At 38.3% G+C, this 16,780-nt stretch overlaps 4 protein-coding genes and 1 long non-coding RNA gene across 5 annotated transcripts; 1 reads left to right on the forward strand and 4 right to left on the reverse strand.

Moving 5' to 3' along the window:
• Positions 1–198: 198 nt before the first annotated feature.
• LOC113314371 (nifU-like protein 4, mitochondrial) lies at positions 199–4,343 on the reverse strand. Its single transcript, XM_026563167.1, has 6 exons — positions 4,065–4,343; positions 3,668–3,829; positions 3,240–3,415; positions 1,413–1,516; positions 1,193–1,304; positions 199–492 (listed from the first exon to the last, which is right to left on the reverse strand). Exons 1-6 carry the CDS (start codon positions 4,282–4,284, stop codon positions 421–423), a joined length of 846 nt encoding a protein of 281 aa, XP_026418952.1. The 5' UTR covers positions 4,285–4,343; the 3' UTR covers positions 199–420.
• Positions 502–1,539, forward strand: LOC113314373. The gene is made up of 3 exons (XR_003342384.1): positions 502–861; positions 1,071–1,197; positions 1,399–1,539. It is a non-coding gene; the product is annotated as an uncharacterized LOC113314373 (long non-coding RNA).
• Positions 4,344–5,213: 870 nt separating the features above from the next.
• Positions 5,214–6,184, reverse strand: LOC113311487. Its single transcript, XM_026560321.1, has 2 exons — positions 5,727–6,184; positions 5,214–5,652 (listed from the first exon to the last, which is right to left on the reverse strand). Exons 1-2 carry the CDS (start codon positions 6,182–6,184, stop codon positions 5,214–5,216), a joined length of 897 nt encoding a protein of 298 aa, XP_026416106.1.
• Positions 6,185–7,202: 1,018 nt separating this feature from the next.
• On the reverse strand, positions 7,203–9,222 carry LOC113308062. The gene is made up of 2 exons (XM_026556533.1): positions 9,093–9,222; positions 7,203–8,894 (listed from the first exon to the last, which is right to left on the reverse strand). The coding sequence occupies exon 2, from the start codon at positions 8,567–8,569 to the stop codon at positions 7,403–7,405; it is 1,167 nt and encodes a 388-aa protein (XP_026412318.1). The 5' UTR covers positions 8,570–8,894; positions 9,093–9,222; the 3' UTR covers positions 7,203–7,402.
• Positions 9,223–9,984: 762 nt separating this feature from the next.
• On the reverse strand, positions 9,985–11,207 carry LOC113311488. The gene is made up of 2 exons (XM_026560322.1): positions 10,508–11,207; positions 9,985–10,373 (listed from the first exon to the last, which is right to left on the reverse strand). Exons 1-2 carry the CDS (start codon positions 11,205–11,207, stop codon positions 9,985–9,987), a joined length of 1,089 nt encoding a protein of 362 aa, XP_026416107.1.
• Between the last annotated feature and the right edge of the window lie 5,573 nt (positions 11,208–16,780).

Below are 16,780 nucleotides of genomic sequence, written 5' to 3' on the forward strand. Positions count from 1 at the left end.
AAATGTGATGTGATCTTAATTCTGACTCTGGGGAGAATAAAGAATCAACATCTCCATCAGAAATTGGTATAATCTTGCATCTCCTTAAGGTTTGGGATTTGTTTACCTTGCAAGGGATAGGTTGCTGCTTTTCAAAGCAAGGAACAAATAGACCATGCAAGAATAAAGAGATGCTCCATAAGATCAGTAAGGACATTCTTTGGATAAATGGATTGCACCAGACAAGAATATTATTCAGATCATAAGGAAAGCATTGTCCTGCCATCTTTGTCAATGTCTTGTACATATCAGGATACAACTTAAAAGTTATTGCCTAAAATTATACAAGAAAAGAAAAGGATAAACTAAAGAATGCGTGACAAAAACCTCTCCACTAATACAAACATGTTTTACTCCTTGGTGATAATATTGTAAGCAATCTTAGCTGGTGACAGATTCATTTTCTTCTTCGTTAACTTCTTCTTCGTCCATTTCTTGTTCTACACTTTTCACCTGGAACAAACAAGATTTTGCTTCTTAATTTAAACAAAAGAATGGCAAGAAAATAACACACATTAAGATAAACAGACTAGATAAACACAATACATATTCAGCTCAAACAGACTAGATAAACAGAAAGTGTATATAATAATGGCAGGAAACAACACACACGTTAAGATCCTCTTTGAATGGGTGACTGTATTACATTACATATTCAGCTCAGACTAGATAAACCTACTAATTATGCAAGAATTCTAGATATGGCTAAGGAACTGAAACTTCCCCAGGATTTGGGATTGATCTATCTGTGTGCACTAGAATGATGGAGGGCTAAAGCTGAAACAGAAAACAGAAGATAGTTCTTGAGGCTGCACCGCCTGGGTATGTTGTAAGTCCTTACCAGAAGAACTAGTTTTCTGTTAGGTTTCATGTAATACATGTTATCGATCCACCTTGGACTTCATCACCAATTACCGTACTATCAACATTTTTTGATTTCATCTCTAAGATACCCAATGTGTTGTAGATTCTAATAGTAGTTTTCATCTGCATTATTCTAGAGTTAATTGCTGTCTATGCATGTGTAACAGATAATACCACAGTACCTTGTAGTACTTTGAAGTTCATCTCTACAATATCCATACCATGCGATGCAACTACTGAGTACTGAAGTAGAAGAAAAACTGCGCAAATACAAATCAAGGGTCCTTACCTCAGGTACATAATGCATGAGCATGTTTTCAATCCCTGATTTTAGAGTGACAGCTGAGCTAGGGCAACCACTACAAGCTCCCTGCATTTGTAGCTTAACTACTCCAGTTTCCCTAAAAAAGTACAAAACAACAGAGATTTAATGGTTTTAATCCAAATAACCACTTCCCAAAAATTATAGTTGACTTTGTATTTAACAATGAACAGTTCAAGACACCCACGGATCAAATCCTCGGTACACAATGTCACCACCATCATCTTGTACTGCAGGCCTAATGCGAGTCTCCAGCAATTCTTTGATCATTGCAACAATCTCTGTATCATCCTGTAAAATCTCATGTAAGAATGACATCTTCTATATATAAATTTGACAAACTGATCCAAAATGCCTCCAAACTGTTCGATTATTTTGGACACATATAACCAGGAGAACATCATGTAAAAAGCTTATACGATCTTAAACTACTAATTTATTGGCAGCAAAAAACCCAACTATCTCTTCATATATGAGGAAAGACCTGATTTCTCCAAATGCAACAGAATCCAGGATTTTACCCTCTATCTGCAGCAAAACCTCTATCCCACGCCCTCTAGATTCGGGAAAACTCTCATATTCTTAGCAGAATCTCACAATCAGTCCACAATGGGGTTTTCTGTGATCTATAAGTACTCCCAGGATTTACTAAGAAAGAATATTTTTAAGTTCTTATATCCGAGACTTACGTTGGTTTTGACTGCCAAAACCAACTAGGAAAGGTTAAATTCAAGATGCCAAGAAAAACTAGAACACTAAATCAGACAATGTTATAATTAGACTTGGGCATCTGTCTTTGACAGCCTTAGCAGCTCTTGCAGCAGCCTGTCCATCAAGACACCCAGTTCTGCTAGCAGCAATTGCAATTAAGTTAATGCTGCAGGAAGTGGAACTCTGACTAATTTCTAATAGCTAGTCGCAGTATCATAGCTTTTTGGGCAAAACGAATAGACCATTCGATGGTTGCCGGACTGTAGGCTACTAATGAAGTAAAATATCAAAATAAAGCATACAACAAATCTTTTCATAAAACTTTCATATACCCCATTTTCTATCCTATCATGTTGAGACAATACACAAAACCCATATGTGCTTCCTCTCTCTCTATCGAGGCACACCATGCCTGTAAGCATACATCCTTCGGTTTCGCAGTTGAAACTCAGATTAAGTGTTTACAGTGTCAAAGAAAATACACATAAACGACAAATAATGTAGCCAATACACATAGAACTATGAAATGTATTTCCTAAAGCAGAAAAACTCTTCCACCATTTCCCATTCTCTTGTACATTAGATATGTTTTTAAACTTCCACCAGGGAACTAACTCACTGTACCTATCCTATTTTTTTTCCAAGATAGTAATGTTGCTATCATATTCAAGCTGATAAAATAGCCAACTTATGCAAAGTGAAGCACAAGGTTTTAAAAAGCGAAAGCGTGGGGCGAAGCGCTCTCATACCAAAGCGTAAAGCGAAAACGAGCTTTTTGAAATATATAGTAATATATATAAATAAGAAGTTATCAACCTAATAAAAGAAAACTACGAAGTTCAGACATAATGAAAGGAACAATTAGACTAACTAAGCAGATGGCATACTGATATTGCATATTCTACCAAAGAGCTATTTAAATATACTAGCCACGAATGTCTGCATCATTCATATCATCATGTAGATAGTCATCGTCATCATGATCACCATGCCCTATAAATTAGGTTTAATTGTATTTAGTTAGAAAACGTGAAACAAGCCCTACTGGGCTGGCCGACTTTTCACTTCCTAATATAAGCCAATTCGTAAAGCGGCACTCTAGAAGCGCCTAGGACCTGAAGCGCAAAAAAGCGCCCAAAAGCGCGCCCTAAAAGCGCCTTTTTAAACCATGGTGAAGCACGACAAGAAGACACCAGAGGCTCCTAAAAGGAGCATGGCATTAGATTTGAATTCCTAGGCAGATAATTTGTTCCCAAACAAGAAAATGTGAAAAAGTTAAGATCCTGTATTGTCGGAAAAATACCTCATGAATAGCTGTGTCCTTGGCAGATGCAACACTTGCATCCAGAAATAGTGGCTTTCCAGAGGTATAGAAGTCCATAATCGCTGCAAATATCTCGGGTTTTAGCAAATCCCATGAAGCTTCCTCTGACTTTGTCACAGTTACAAAATCTGATCCAAAGAACACCCGTGTAATACCTGTATCCGCAGCAATAAATGGTGTTAAGACAGTCCAACCATCTTCACTCTTTCCATTTAAGTGTGCAATCACTTACTGTTAATGCAAAGATGCACAATAACTTGTCACTACCATCACAACCTAAGTGACACACAAGACAATGTCCATGCGTATATGTAGTGCCTCCCTAGATTACACAAACCAAGAACCCACAACTAAAGCTGATTACACATTTGAAGCATCGGTATGAAAATTACAAGGAGGGCACATACCATCAACTCCATAGATAGCTTTAGCTAGAGGTGAATTCATGGCTGTACGCGGATTTGGAAAGTCGGCGCTCCCAACTTCCATAACTGGTTTACCAGGGTAAAACATCAAGGAAGAAGGATTGGGTGTTGATTGGGTTTGTATAAACATACTCCTCTTCTGTCCTGTAAACGAAAAAAATAAAAATTCATAGTATCCCTAAAAGTCCATACAAAACATTATGAATCAAGAATATAAACAAAACCCAGAATCACGAATCACAAAGTAACCTCTAAAAACCATTCATTTCGCAAAAATTACATTAAATTAGTGATGAATTACAAAACCCCCTAATTAGTCAAGAACTCTACAAAATTCAAGAAATAAACAAAACCCAGAATTAAAATTCGTCAAACTAACCTCCAAACCCTGTGCATTTCGTTGAATTAAGAAACTGTGTTCTAGATGGATTGAAAGCAGAAGAAGAGAATTTGTAAGTTTGTATATAGAATGGACTAGATATTCTGGTTGAAGAAGAAGAAGAGGAAATAGAACGAGTAATAACGGATTGGTGTTGTCGTTGTTGTGATTTTGTTTGAGTGATAACTCGATTAATCAATCTTCTTCCTAAGCTCCTCATTACGAAAAAACCCAACTTATGAATTTTTCTGATTGTGTATTTGAAGAAACAAAATTGAAACACTGAATCTATCAAACGGTGACGAAGAGGTTAATGTTTTCTCTTTGACCTTATCAGAAACAAAAATATCAGAAATGCCACTAAAGGGCATTTCCTGGCGTGCGTGTCCGACTAGGAACAGCGTATCCACGTACCGGACAAACATATGGTGACCAGCTTGGGGTGTCCATCAACACACTAGGTGCACACCTTTTTGGTGCCTGCTAGCGCAAGCGTCGTCCGGAAGAACGGACAACCCATTTAGCTAAACGCGGGCTGAAAAGGGAGCAAAAAACGCTTCAAATCACCACAAACCAGCAAGCAAACTTGTTATTTTTGGTTAGCAGAGTATTGATTTCAAGCAAGGAAAGTTTGATTCACTCCAATAAATTATAAAGATTTACTTGTGTTGCATACAAAGGAAAAACAAACGCAACATAAATAATGCATCTTACAAGAAGACAACATGACTGATTAGCACTCTAGAACCAATGACCTCTGCGAAGCCGTTGCTTAACAAGTGAAAAACAGTCATCTTATAGGTCACAACTCAGGAGATGATCCCATACCAATTTCAAAGTATCCTCAAGGATTGCAATGGTAGCTTCCATTTCAACCACGTCCAACCCCATCATCAGGGAAGCGTTAATTCAAGCGTTACTTCATTGCTAACTTCACCATCAGAAGCCCAGAAATCGAATCGGTCGGCATTTCTAAGCCTGAGCTTCAATTGGGAAGTCTTGAAAGTCTGCACATTTGTGTGCCAAACACCTATGACAGTATATCTCCCATCTGCAGAGAACTTCTTTCCCATTGCCCATCTCACACCACCTTTTTCATTAGAATCCAGTATTGCACAATCAACCAATTGCCTTAAGCTAGTTAACATCTCAGCGTCCTCCATCAATGGCGTTGTCAATCCCCTCTTGGTGGATAACATCAACCTCAGGTCCAGATCCATCCACTACTAAACACCTCTTCTGGTTCAGCTCAATCTTGTGCATTTTAAGTTGTCCAGATATAACTCGGCATTTGATTGAAATAGATGTATTAGGGTTAGGCTTGTCGAATACCTTTACATGATAATACTCCTTTGCTTGGTGGGAATCAACTCCGACTTTTGGAACAACTGTAGCAAGAATGGATTCCATGTATGAGTCGGGAAGGTTTGTGCAAAATGATCTTCCAACGTGACCAAAACAAGATTGTGCATCCGCCCTGGTTGCTACACCTCCAGAAAAGTACTTGCCATGAAAAAGAATTTTTCCAATTCTGATGACAAAAGAAAGCTTCAGTTCTTCTCCGATCTCTCCCGAAGGTATTTCTTCTCTGACATTTCCAAAACAATGAAGTAGCTCATCCCGTATGTTCACAGCTATGGATACCCATGGAGTACTTTGCACCTGCGGAGATCCACTGGGTCACAAGTCAAAACAAATGCATCTCCCCATCGTTTCCACTCAAACGACTTGGAAAGACGAAAAGGATCCATTCGAACTGAACCTGCCGGGAGATGATCACCATCAGATCTTGAACCACCTTGTATAAACCATTTAGAAATGGCATCTTTTGCGTAAATCATTATTCCAACCTTTCGAGCGTTATAAACTCTAGTACTTGATTCAGAACCAGATGAAGATCTCAAGTTTAATCTTCTCTGGAATTGATGTTCAAGCAAAGAAGGTGTAGGAACAGGAATATTATCACCATCCTTAGACTGCCTCTTATGTGGTGGTATGTATGCCATTCGAAGTCCTGGAACTCTCAATCTCCCTCTACTAGCTTCTAAAAGTACTCTACAGGACAGGAGTGATTGAGAAATAAAGAGTGGAGAACCTGTATTTAAGATGAAGAGATTCATATTCACCAATCTCTTTAAATTCTCTTAGTGCATGCTTCTGACTGTCATTAAGTTATCCCGCATGCTGTCAGTACAACTTCCAATGCTAATGGTTTGAATTCAGTTCAAGAATCGATAAAGGAAGCTGGAGAGATTGCAGCATTTCCCAACAAAACTCTCACCATTCCATTAACTCTAGTAACTACCCACTAAAAGAAGTTGGAATTTTTTTGTAAACTCTCAACTTTTGCCAAAAAAAAGTTGGATTTTTTTTAAAAAAAATCAATTGTTGATGGGATTAAAGTTGGAAGGCTCATTAAGTACACATAATACTGCCGGACTGATAAATGCAGAACCTCATATAGTGAAAAAGTTATTTGCAAGGACTGTAAGTATTATCTTGATTGTTGTGTGAGTTGCGATATGGGGTTGTGGCCTATTATCCAGGACCTTAAACACGAAGAAGGATTAGATTTGGTAGAATATCCAAGGACATCGAACGAAGCTGCGCATTATTTGGCAAAAATGGCAAAAGCAAAGCATGATAGGAACAAGTTAAAAGGGATTGCTCGTGATGATGAGGATCTCAGTGAGCTTAAACCAGATAAATTTCCATCAAAGCTAAAAGATATTCTATGGAAAGATTCTGTTGGTGGTATGACATGCTACAGGGAGGCATCTCGCTGAAGATATGAAGAGGACTCTACACTCTATTTTGATTATTAGCTATGTTTTATGTTCGCGGAATCGCGGGTTCATGAGGAATGCAAGGCTTGCCAAATTTTATTCTTATTATCGCAAAGAGAACACGTTCCAGCATTTTGAAGTCGATGGGACTTCTTTCGTCCCAGAATATTGCGAAATTAAATGTATTACAGCCCTCATAGAAAGCCTTTTGCCTGTTCAGAAGAAGCTGTCATCAAGATATGTTTAACTAGTAGTCTTCTAGTAGTGTTCGTGCAATTTATTTTTACGCTAGTAAAAACACCGACTTATGTTTCCATGAACTACTGAAATTGAATCTTCACGCATCATCCAGATGTTTGCAATTTATCAGTTAGTCGCCTCGCCATTCACATCGATACCAAAGTATCTGTACATTAACTTTATGTTTTTGTAGAAAAATTTTCATATGCTTTTGCCATCTGAACAGCACTTCAATAAGTTGATAACGCTAAACAGAAAAGTTACATACTGCTAAAAAGCTTTTGCGCAACATATAAAGGAGCACACTAACAATCACAGTTCAAAGATCAACAAGTGATTCCATACCAATTTCAGAGCCTCTTGAAGTCTTTCAATGGCAGGTTCCATGTCAAGCATCCTGTCAATTAACATCTCGTTTATTTCTTTCATATCTAAAACCAGTTCATTTTCGACTTTTCCATTGGAAGTGCATAAATTAAATCCGTCTGCGTTCATAAGCCTCAACTTCAAGGATGAATTCTTGAAAGTTTTAACAGTACAGCGGAACGTCTTTATGACGGAGTATCTACCATCGGAGGAGTGCTCCTTTCCCAAAGGCCATCTCAAGCCACCTTTTACACTTCCATCCAAGATTGCAGAATCAACAAAATGTTTCAGGCTTTTTAGCTCTTTAGAGTCATCCTTGAGTGCCATCGTCAAGTCCCTCTTGATAGCTAGCCTCAACCTCAGGTCAAGATCCCTGTCGAGGCACACAACATTGGCTACAAAGCATCTCTTTGGGTTCTTCTCGATCTTCTGTATCTTAAGCTCTCCGCATATTATTTGGCATTTGATAATGATAGCTGATTTTGGATCTCGCTTGTCAGAAACAAGCACTTGGTAGTACTCCTTCGAATGGTGCAAATCAGCTACAATCTTCGGAGCAACTCCACCAAGAATGGCCTCCATATATGAATCAGGAAGGTTTGTACAGAATTGTTTTTTGACATGAGCTGCAGCAGTTTCAGCCTCCAACTTGCTGCTGCTGATGAGCATGTTGTCTGGAGGGTCAAGCAGGTGAATTTGACCAATTCTAGCTACAAAAGTTGGCTTTATTGCTGATCCTGCTTCTCCCAAATCCATTGCACTTCTCACATTTGCAAACGAAGCTAGTAGCTCTGACTGTATTCTCTTAGTAATAGACACCCATGGAGTATTCTTTGCGAAACCTCTGCGGCTAAAGGATGTTGACCTGAGGCAGGTGTATCCATCAACAAGCACCAACCGAATTGAATTTGCAGGGATGTCATCATCATCAGATTCCATGAACGACATAAAAACAGCATTTGGCATGTTCAGGACAAATCCACGCTTCCGAGCACGATCTTTCGAAGTAGAAGATTCCCCCACATTGATCTGGAACTGAGTTGGAAGTGGCCTATTATTATTATCATCACCATCCTTAGAGTACCTCTTGTGAGGAGGAACGTATGCTGCCATTGGAAGACCTGAACTCTCACTTTCTGCAACTTCTCCTCAATGTGTTGGTGCAATGAAAAGCTGATGAAAGACACCAACCTGTAGGAGTGTTTAAAATGAAAAGCAGCTCAGGTTCTACTTATTTATTCCCTTTCTCACTTCCTTGAGAACTTCCCTCTTTGACTTGAGCTCAAGGATCAAAAACCAGAATTCAGAGAAATTTCAGTCTTTTCCAAGTAAAGTGTCGCCATCCATTAATTCTGGTCACAACTACCAGCAAACAACTACTAGTAATTACCATTGACTCTTAGCTCCTTCTTACCTGGCTCACTGATTTGACCATTCACTGGTGGCCCATACACAGATCAGCAGATGTACCAAAAAATTTAGTATAGATCCAGAAACTAAGATCCATATGATTATCCCAAATTACTAACTTGAGATTTCAATCAAATTACCAAACATGAATGATTTATAAACATATGACATCAAAGAACTAGAATGGATATAAAACACAAAAGCAACGCCAGAAACAATAACTTACCAATCAAATCAGATGTGAACAGACAAGGTAAAGCTTGAGCTAATCATCGGATAAGATCCAAAATCCATAATCGTAAATATTTAGTAATTGAATTATTGAAGGAGTGAAAAAGCAGTTTATTTTAAAAGAGAAAAACAGTCAAAAAGGTACTACTCAATAGTCAATACTCACTCTGTAACATGAATTGATTTCCCAAACTCAGTGACTCAGTGGCTTACCTACCTAGTTTTTGGCTATAGACATGAATCGGTCAAAAGTCAATCTCTATTTCAATGGTCAAAATTTTTATGACTGCTAATGGGGTGTACGAATTAGTTGGGGGTGTACTATTTTCAAGGTGAAGGATGTTTTTGTCTTTTATAGGATTTGGTACACCCAAAGTTGGTACCCTGATTAGCAATTTTGCAAATGTTCTCGCACTTTCTACCAAATTTTTATTTTTCATAGCAAGTCTTTTTGCCTGTTCGGAAGAAGCTTTAACCTCCGCCAACCAGACCATCAAGTGCATCAATATTATTTTTGGGCAACTGATATGCTTATTGTCATTGAGACATATATATGTACTTGGTTTAACTAGTAGATCGTATTTGTTAGGTTCTTCTGGCTATGTTTACTCGAACTCTGGTTGAACGTCCAGATGTTTGCAGTTTATAAATGAACTACTGTATGTTATATTTGCCATTCGCATTTGATACCGAGAAATCTAGGCGTACCTTTGAACTTGCTGCTTTTGTAGGACAAATTTACAATGTACTAATTATAACGACATATGGAAAGGTTACACACTGCTGTTAACTATGAAACAAAAATCCGGGGAGAACAAAGAAAGAGAGAAAATGGCAACCATTGGAAGGCTGCAGTGGCTGAAAAGCTGAACAGCCACAATCACAGCTCAAAAGCTCAGCAAATGATTCCATACCAACTTCAAATTGTCCTCAAGGCTTCCAATGGCAGGTTCCATGTCGACCAGCCTGTCCATTAACATATCATTTACTCCTTTCATATCTGGAGTTAGTTCCTTTCCAATTTCTCCATCAGAAGTGCAGAAATCAAACCTGTCTGCATTTATAAACTTTAGCTTCAAGGATGCATTCTTGAAAGTCTTAACAATGCTATGCCAAGCCCCTACAACCGAGTATCTACCATCAAAAGAGTGCTCCTTCCCCATAGGCCATCTCAAGCCACCTTTTACGTTGCCATCCAAGATTGCAGAATCAACCAACTGTTTTAAGCCTTTTAGTTCTTCGTCTTTAAGTGCGGCCGTCAAGTCCCTCTTTGTAGCTAGCATCAACCTCAGGTCAAGATCCTTATGAAGGCACGAAACATCGGCTAGCCTACAAAGCATCTCTTCTGGTTCTTCTCGACCTTTTGTATTTTAAGTTCTCCGCACATAATTTGGCATTTGATAGAAAAACCTGATTCTGGTTCCACCTTGTCAGAAACTTGCACACGGTAGTACTCCTTCGGTTGGTACGGATCAGCTACAATCATCGGAAAAACTCCACCGAAAATGGTTTCGATATATGAATCAGTAACCTTTGTACAGAACTGTTTTCTGACGCGAGCTAAAGTAGTTGCAGCCTCCGACTTGCTGCTGCTGCTGCTTATGTTGACTGAAGGCTTATGAAAGAGAACTGTACCAAATCTAGCTACAAAAGTTGTCTTCATCGCTACTCCTGCCTCTCCCAAATCTATTGTAGTTCTCATATTCTCAAAAGAAGCTAGTAGATCTGACCGTATGTTGTCAGTAATGGAAACCCATGGAGTATTATTCTTTGGAAAACCACTGCCGCTGTCTGTGAGGGAATCGCAAACCAGAATAAATGGTTTTCCACCGCGTTCCCACTCAACGGACTTGTATCCAACAAAAGGCTCCAACCGAATTGAATCTGCAGAGATCTGATCGTCATCAGCTTCTATAAACCACTTAGAAATAGAACAATGGAGGTAAATGATATGTCTACCCATAAGCTTTGCAGCACGATCTTTGGTACGTTTAGTTGTTGATTTAGATGTAGACGATGATGATGACCCCACCTTCTTTTGGAACTGAGTTGGGAGGGGGATATTATTATCATCCTTAGAGTGCCTTTTGTGAGGAGGAATGTATGCCATTAGAGGACTACCAGGACTCTCACTTTCTCTAATTTCTCAGTGTGTTCTAAAATGAAAAGCTGATGGAAGACACTAAAGTTAAGAGTCTTAAGACCGTATTTAAAATGAGAAGATGCAGCTGCTCACGTTCTTACCTATCTCTTTAAATTTCCTCTTTAATACCCTATTTGCCTTCCCTTCCAACTTCTGCCAGTACAACTTCCAAAAAAAAAAAATTCTGCTTTTTCAAGCAAAAACTGTCACCATGCATCCATTAATTCTGACTACCACCACCAATCTAACAAGTACTCCCTCCGTCCCTATTATAAAGGCGGAGAAGTAAAAAATTATAGTCCCTATATATAGGCGGATATCTATTTTCAATGTGATTTCTTCCCTATATACCCTTATTAAAGAGTATGATATTCACAAATTTAGTTAATGCTTTTAGTGATTCCCAAAAACAATTACATTTTTTAAATACTTTAGTGGGATAAAAACTTTTAATATATTCATATTTTCCATATTTCCTAAACAAATGTATTGGGAATTGATGAGGGTAAATCAGGTACAATTAGAAAAATTTATAAAAACCAAAAAATTTCTTATTCTAAGAGAATTCCACTTTTCCGCCTATATATAGGAGACGGAGGAAGTAACAATTACTGGCAACTCTTATCTTTTTACCTGTTACGTTATCTTCTTTTTGACGGTATAAACAAGAAAAATAATCAAAGGTACCACTGTTCTATTTTTTTGACCACCTTTTGGTGTCCATGGCATTTAACCGATTAAATGCGGGCATATCTTTAGTCTGGAACCAGTGGCATTGGGGCCTTTAATCTTGAGCCAGTGACTTTGTTGCTGGGACTGGACTAGCAAAGTTCTAACTTCTCATTGGTTATATATGTAGGATTATTCTCGTCAAAACCCATCGAAAAATACCATTTAGCTTGCTGGTGGAACAATTTTTACTCGTCATTTATCTAATATTCGTATATCGAATCCAACAAACTTTTCATCAAGGGTGATCAGAGTGTTCAAAAACAACCTTGCACTAAAAAGCATGTGCTTATCATGAACTATCCTATTAAATGTTTGGAGTAGGCTCGTCGTCATATGCTTCCTAGCTAGCAGTGGCGAATGTAGAACAAAAGTTCAGCGGGGGCACATTATCGAAGATCATTACCAGAAATGTGATTAGGAAAATGTCATACGCGATTTAAAAAGAACTAAATTAAATACAACAAGCTTCATTAAACCTTGCTACAACCTTACAAACAAAGGAGTTACATAAGGATACAATTCAGAAGCAAATACAAAAAATTACGATGCTATATATGGTAGAAGAAGAACAAATTAAATCAAATCTGATTACCAACACATAGTATTACAGACCAATGACAGACCAATGACCAACCGTCAACAATACTATAAAAAGATGAAGGAAAAAGAAGCTAAACAACACTTGAATATGTGGAGTATTTCGATTGATCCAACAATGATAATAAGTTAATAACAGTTTTGCCAGCTTCATTCCAGCATCAGAGCTTCAAGTGATCGAGTTTAAGTTCGCAAATGAATTCCCACCAAGACTAACACTAGGTCGGATAGACTTATTTGTTCATATTTGGAACTCATTAGTCTTTAGTTGTTGATATGAACTTTAAACCTAAGATCTTCTCCAATGATCATGTGGCCAGCTTCATATATGGCACTGTAGGAAGACATCCTCTATCTTATTTGGTAACCAATTTTCCTAATTATAAGGAGGAAAAAAATATCTTCTCCAACCCATCAGGGTTTTTATATGTTAAAGTTTATTGTATCTAAGGAGACAAAGCTTTAATGGAGAAGAAACCAAAATAGAAGAGAAGGAGAATTAATGTATTCCATTCATTGATTATTCTCATATAAATACAAGAGGGAAATAATCTATCTATTACATGTGTTAGCTTGCATGTGAGATGGTATTACATGTGTCTAGAAGAAGGGAGGTGCATGACATGTGTCCAAGGAGAAGGGAGGTGCTTGACATGTGGTCATCCACACATATTCCTACAACACCCCCCCTTGGATGACCACCATTACAAACTTATTGCTTTGTCAAAACCTTACTAGAAAACGTTAGTCGATAAAAAAAATGGTCGAAGGAAAAAGACAATTGAGCTTCTAAAAATGGCGTCGCTTGCCAAAACTTTTCTCCACTGTAAAACCGTTTCAGGAAAAAACTTCGCATGAAAACCTGAACGAGAAGAACAACCTCAACCGAAGTTGCATTTTCAGTGTTTTTTTTGTCTCATCAAAAACCCTGCCCAGTAACAAAACCCAGTGGAAAAAAGTAAGGTGAAGGAAAAGGGTACAACACACTTTGGCATCATCATTGCATCGTCAGATACTCCCCCTGATGATGACATACCCCATGATTGCATTTCTTGTCTCAGATTTGTCTCATTAAAAACCTTCCCAAGTAACAAAACCCTATGGAAAAAAGTAACCTCGGTGAAGGAAAAGAGTTCAACATTCCATTAGATGCTTTCCCTGACACAAGACAATTTCTTTAGTCCAATATAGTTATGGGAGCTTGGAAAATTCCATAAGTCTTATATGGTCGGATACTTCCTTTAGTCCAATGCATTCAGACACTTCCTTTAGTCTTCTGTATTCATGTAATCACGGGAGTCAGACAACTACTTTAGTCCAGTGCATTTGGAAAATTCCTTTAGCCCTCTTTATGTCAACATCCCATCTTTGGATGCTCCCCCTGATGTCGACATCTCCTCATGATTTTCACTTATGGTATTATTGCTGTCTCGTTAAAAACCTTGTCGAGTAACAAAACCCTGTGGGAAAAAGTAACCTCGATGAAGGGAAAAAGAGTACCATTAGAAACTCCCCGTGATGTAGGACAAATTCTTTAGTCCATAATGGTCATGGGAGTTTTAGACAATTCCTTTAGTCACATGCAATCACGGGCTTCAGACAATTCCTTTAGTCATGTACTTTTCACATGTAGTCATGGAAGTTCAGACAGTTTCGTTAGCCCTATACTTCTCACATGTTTTCTTTTCAAATGTGGACTTAGGTAATGACTTAGTAAATAAGTCTACCACATTTCGTCAGAATTTACTTTACGGACTTGAATGTTTATAAGACACTGTTGTTGCGGATTGTAAAAGAACTTCAGTGATATATGTTCCGTATTATCACCCTTAATGTACCGTTGCTTCATTTGTTCGATGCAAGCTGCATTATCTTTATAAATGCAAGTTGGCTCTTCAGTTGTAGAACTCAAACCACATATCCCTCGAATATATATGTGTAATGATAGACCTTAACCATATATACTCACGAACCACCTCATGTAGGGAAACGATTTCGTGTAGGTAGCCACAAGGGTTTGCTTGGTCGATCTCCAGGATATCGTTGTATTCCCTATGGTGAACACGTATCCAGTTTAGGATCGACCTTTGTGTGGGTCTAAGAGGTATCCAGCATCAACAAAACCAACCAAAACATTATTTCAGGTTTTGGTGTAAAGAGTTGCAATTACATTAGCAGCTCTCCTTTTGTTTTCATAGGGATAAAACAAACCCAAGTCAATGGTTCCCTTTAGGTATCTAAATATATTCTTTATGCCATTCCAATGACGTTGCGTTGGCGCTGAGCTATATCTAGCTAACAAGTTCACTGAGAACGAGATATCTGGTCGAGTACATTGTGCTAGGTACAATAATGCGCCTATTGCACTTAGATAGAGACATCCTTCTCCCAATACCTCTTCGTCACCTTCCTTTGGACGAAATGGATCTTTATGTACATCTAAATTTCAACCATTCATGGGAGTGCTAGCCGGATGTACTTTGTCCATATTAAATTACCTGAATATATTATGGACATATGCAGACTGGTGAATTAATAATCAACAAGCTCGATGTTCTAGTTTAAGTCCTAGACACATTTGAGTTTTCCCAAGATCTTTCATCTCAAATTCGAATTTCAAATAACTTGTGTTTTCTCTTACTTCGTCAAGAGTACCTACTATGTTCATATCGTCGACATAGACAACTATACTTGCAAACTCGGAACTCGTTTGCTTTACAAATACGCGGGGGTACAATTATATATTTGTATATCCCTTCCCAATCAAATAATCACTTAGACGGGTATACCACATCCGACTGGATGTTATAATCCATAAAGTGAGCATTTCAACTGAATTGCAAACGCACTCTGTGGTCTAGAGTTACTTGATTTGGGAAATGAAAGTCCATCTAGCGCTTTCATGAATATCTCTGTATCTAGATCCCCATAGATATATAACCACATCGATAAGCTGCATTTCATGCCCTTCTAAAAATTGCCAAGCTCATATAATTAGCAGAACATTATGATGTTCACTACAAGAGAATAAGCGATCCAGGGGTTTGTGAAAAACCTCGCGCCACAAGGTGAGTCTTTATACTTTAAGACTTCATTCCTCTCACTACGCTTTGTGACAAATAATCATATATGGCCCACATGCTTTACACTTGATGGATTAGCACTACCATACCAAATACCTGTATATTTGTCAAAGAACTAAGTTCTTCCTGGATTGCGAAGGCCAAATATGCTCTTTTTCTGAGATTAATCAATATAGATCATGGTTCGATATCATTGTGCTCTACTTTTGGAGCAACTATGTATGAATTATATCATCAACATCCACACATGATCCTTCCATTGACTCATGCACATTCTCAGAATACAATAGGATTTCATTGTTCTATAGAATCAACTAAAACTTCGAAGCGTCCTCCAGTATGATTCATGGACATATTTAGAGACAATATCATGAGATGATTGTGGATGATATAAACATTAGATTATTCCTTTCTCACCTACTTCCTTTCTAGGTGAGCATTAGTCGAACCTGGTGGTCTCTCCAGCTCCCTTTTTGGAGCCACGACCTTAACCACACTTCCACAAAATGTAGTTGCAACACCTTAGTTTATGGTGCATATCCTATATTAAGGATTTCTAGCCTTGTAGGCATGCTTGCAGTTGGTATGTGTGATCTCGTCACTTTAGCGATATCAATAAATGTATCAGGCAATTGAATCTGCCACATTCAAAATATTGATAATTCTTTTCACTTCACTTTCACATTGTGGAGTGCGGGGATCAAGATGAGACAACGTGGGAACACACCACGACAATTCTTGTCGTTCCCTTTGGAAGTCCTTTTCCATACCTCCCCCTAACGACGGGAAGGTTGTCTCATCAAAGTGACAATTCGCAAATCTAGTGGTAAAGAGATCGTCTGTCAAAGGTTCTAAGTAGCGGATAATTGTTGGGAATTCATATCCAACATAAATACCTACTTGTCTTTGTGGACCCATTTTAGTACGTTGTGGGGGCGTAATAGGCACGTATATGGCACAACCAGATATGCCTAAATGTGAAATATCAGGCTCATATCCAGTTACCAACTGGTACGCAAAAAATGGTTGGCTAGCAGTGGGTCTAAAACGAATAAGTAATGTTGCATGCAATATGGCGTACCCCCAGGCAGTAATAGGAAGGTTAGAACGCATAACCAATGCCCTAGC

This window comes from Papaver somniferum, chromosome 9 (assembly GCF_003573695.1).
Source record: "Papaver somniferum cultivar HN1 chromosome 9, ASM357369v1, whole genome shotgun sequence".
Lineage (NCBI taxonomy): Eukaryota > Viridiplantae > Streptophyta > Magnoliopsida > Ranunculales > Papaveraceae > Papaver > Papaver somniferum.

What these genes read in the sequence shown, in the direction of transcription:
- LOC113314371 (XM_026563167.1), bottom strand. Translation starts at nt 4,284, where the DNA reads ATGAGGAGCTTAGGAAGAAGATTGATTAATCGAGTTATCACTCAAACA. An exon ending in AGCTATCTATGGAGTTGATG is followed by an intron (nt 3,416 to 3,667) that starts GTATGTGCCCTC and finishes CTGCGGATACAG; the next exon opens with GTATTACACGGGTGTTCTTT. An exon ending in GTGTACCGAGGATTTGATCC is followed by an intron (nt 1,305 to 1,412) that starts GTGGGTGTCTTG and finishes GTACTTTTTTAG; the next exon opens with GGAAACTGGAGTAGTTAAGC.
- LOC113311487 (XM_026560321.1), bottom strand. Translation starts at nt 6,184, where the DNA reads ATGAATCTCTTCATCTTAAATACAGGTTCTCCACTCTTTATTTCTCAA. An exon ending in GACCCAGTGGATCTCCGCAG is followed by an intron (nt 5,653 to 5,726) that starts GTGCAAAGTACT and finishes TGGAAATGTCAG; the next exon opens with AGAAGAAATACCTTCGGGAG.
- LOC113308062 (XM_026556533.1), bottom strand. Translation starts at nt 8,569, where the DNA reads ATGGCAGCATACGTTCCTCCTCACAAGAGGTACTCTAAGGATGGTGAT.
- LOC113311488 (XM_026560322.1), bottom strand. Translation starts at nt 11,207, where the DNA reads ATGGCATACATTCCTCCTCACAAAAGGCACTCTAAGGATGATAATAAT. An exon ending in CAAGGTGGAACCAGAATCAG is followed by an intron (nt 10,374 to 10,507) that starts GTTTTTCTATCA and finishes GGTTGATGCTAG; the next exon opens with CTACAAAGAGGGACTTGACG.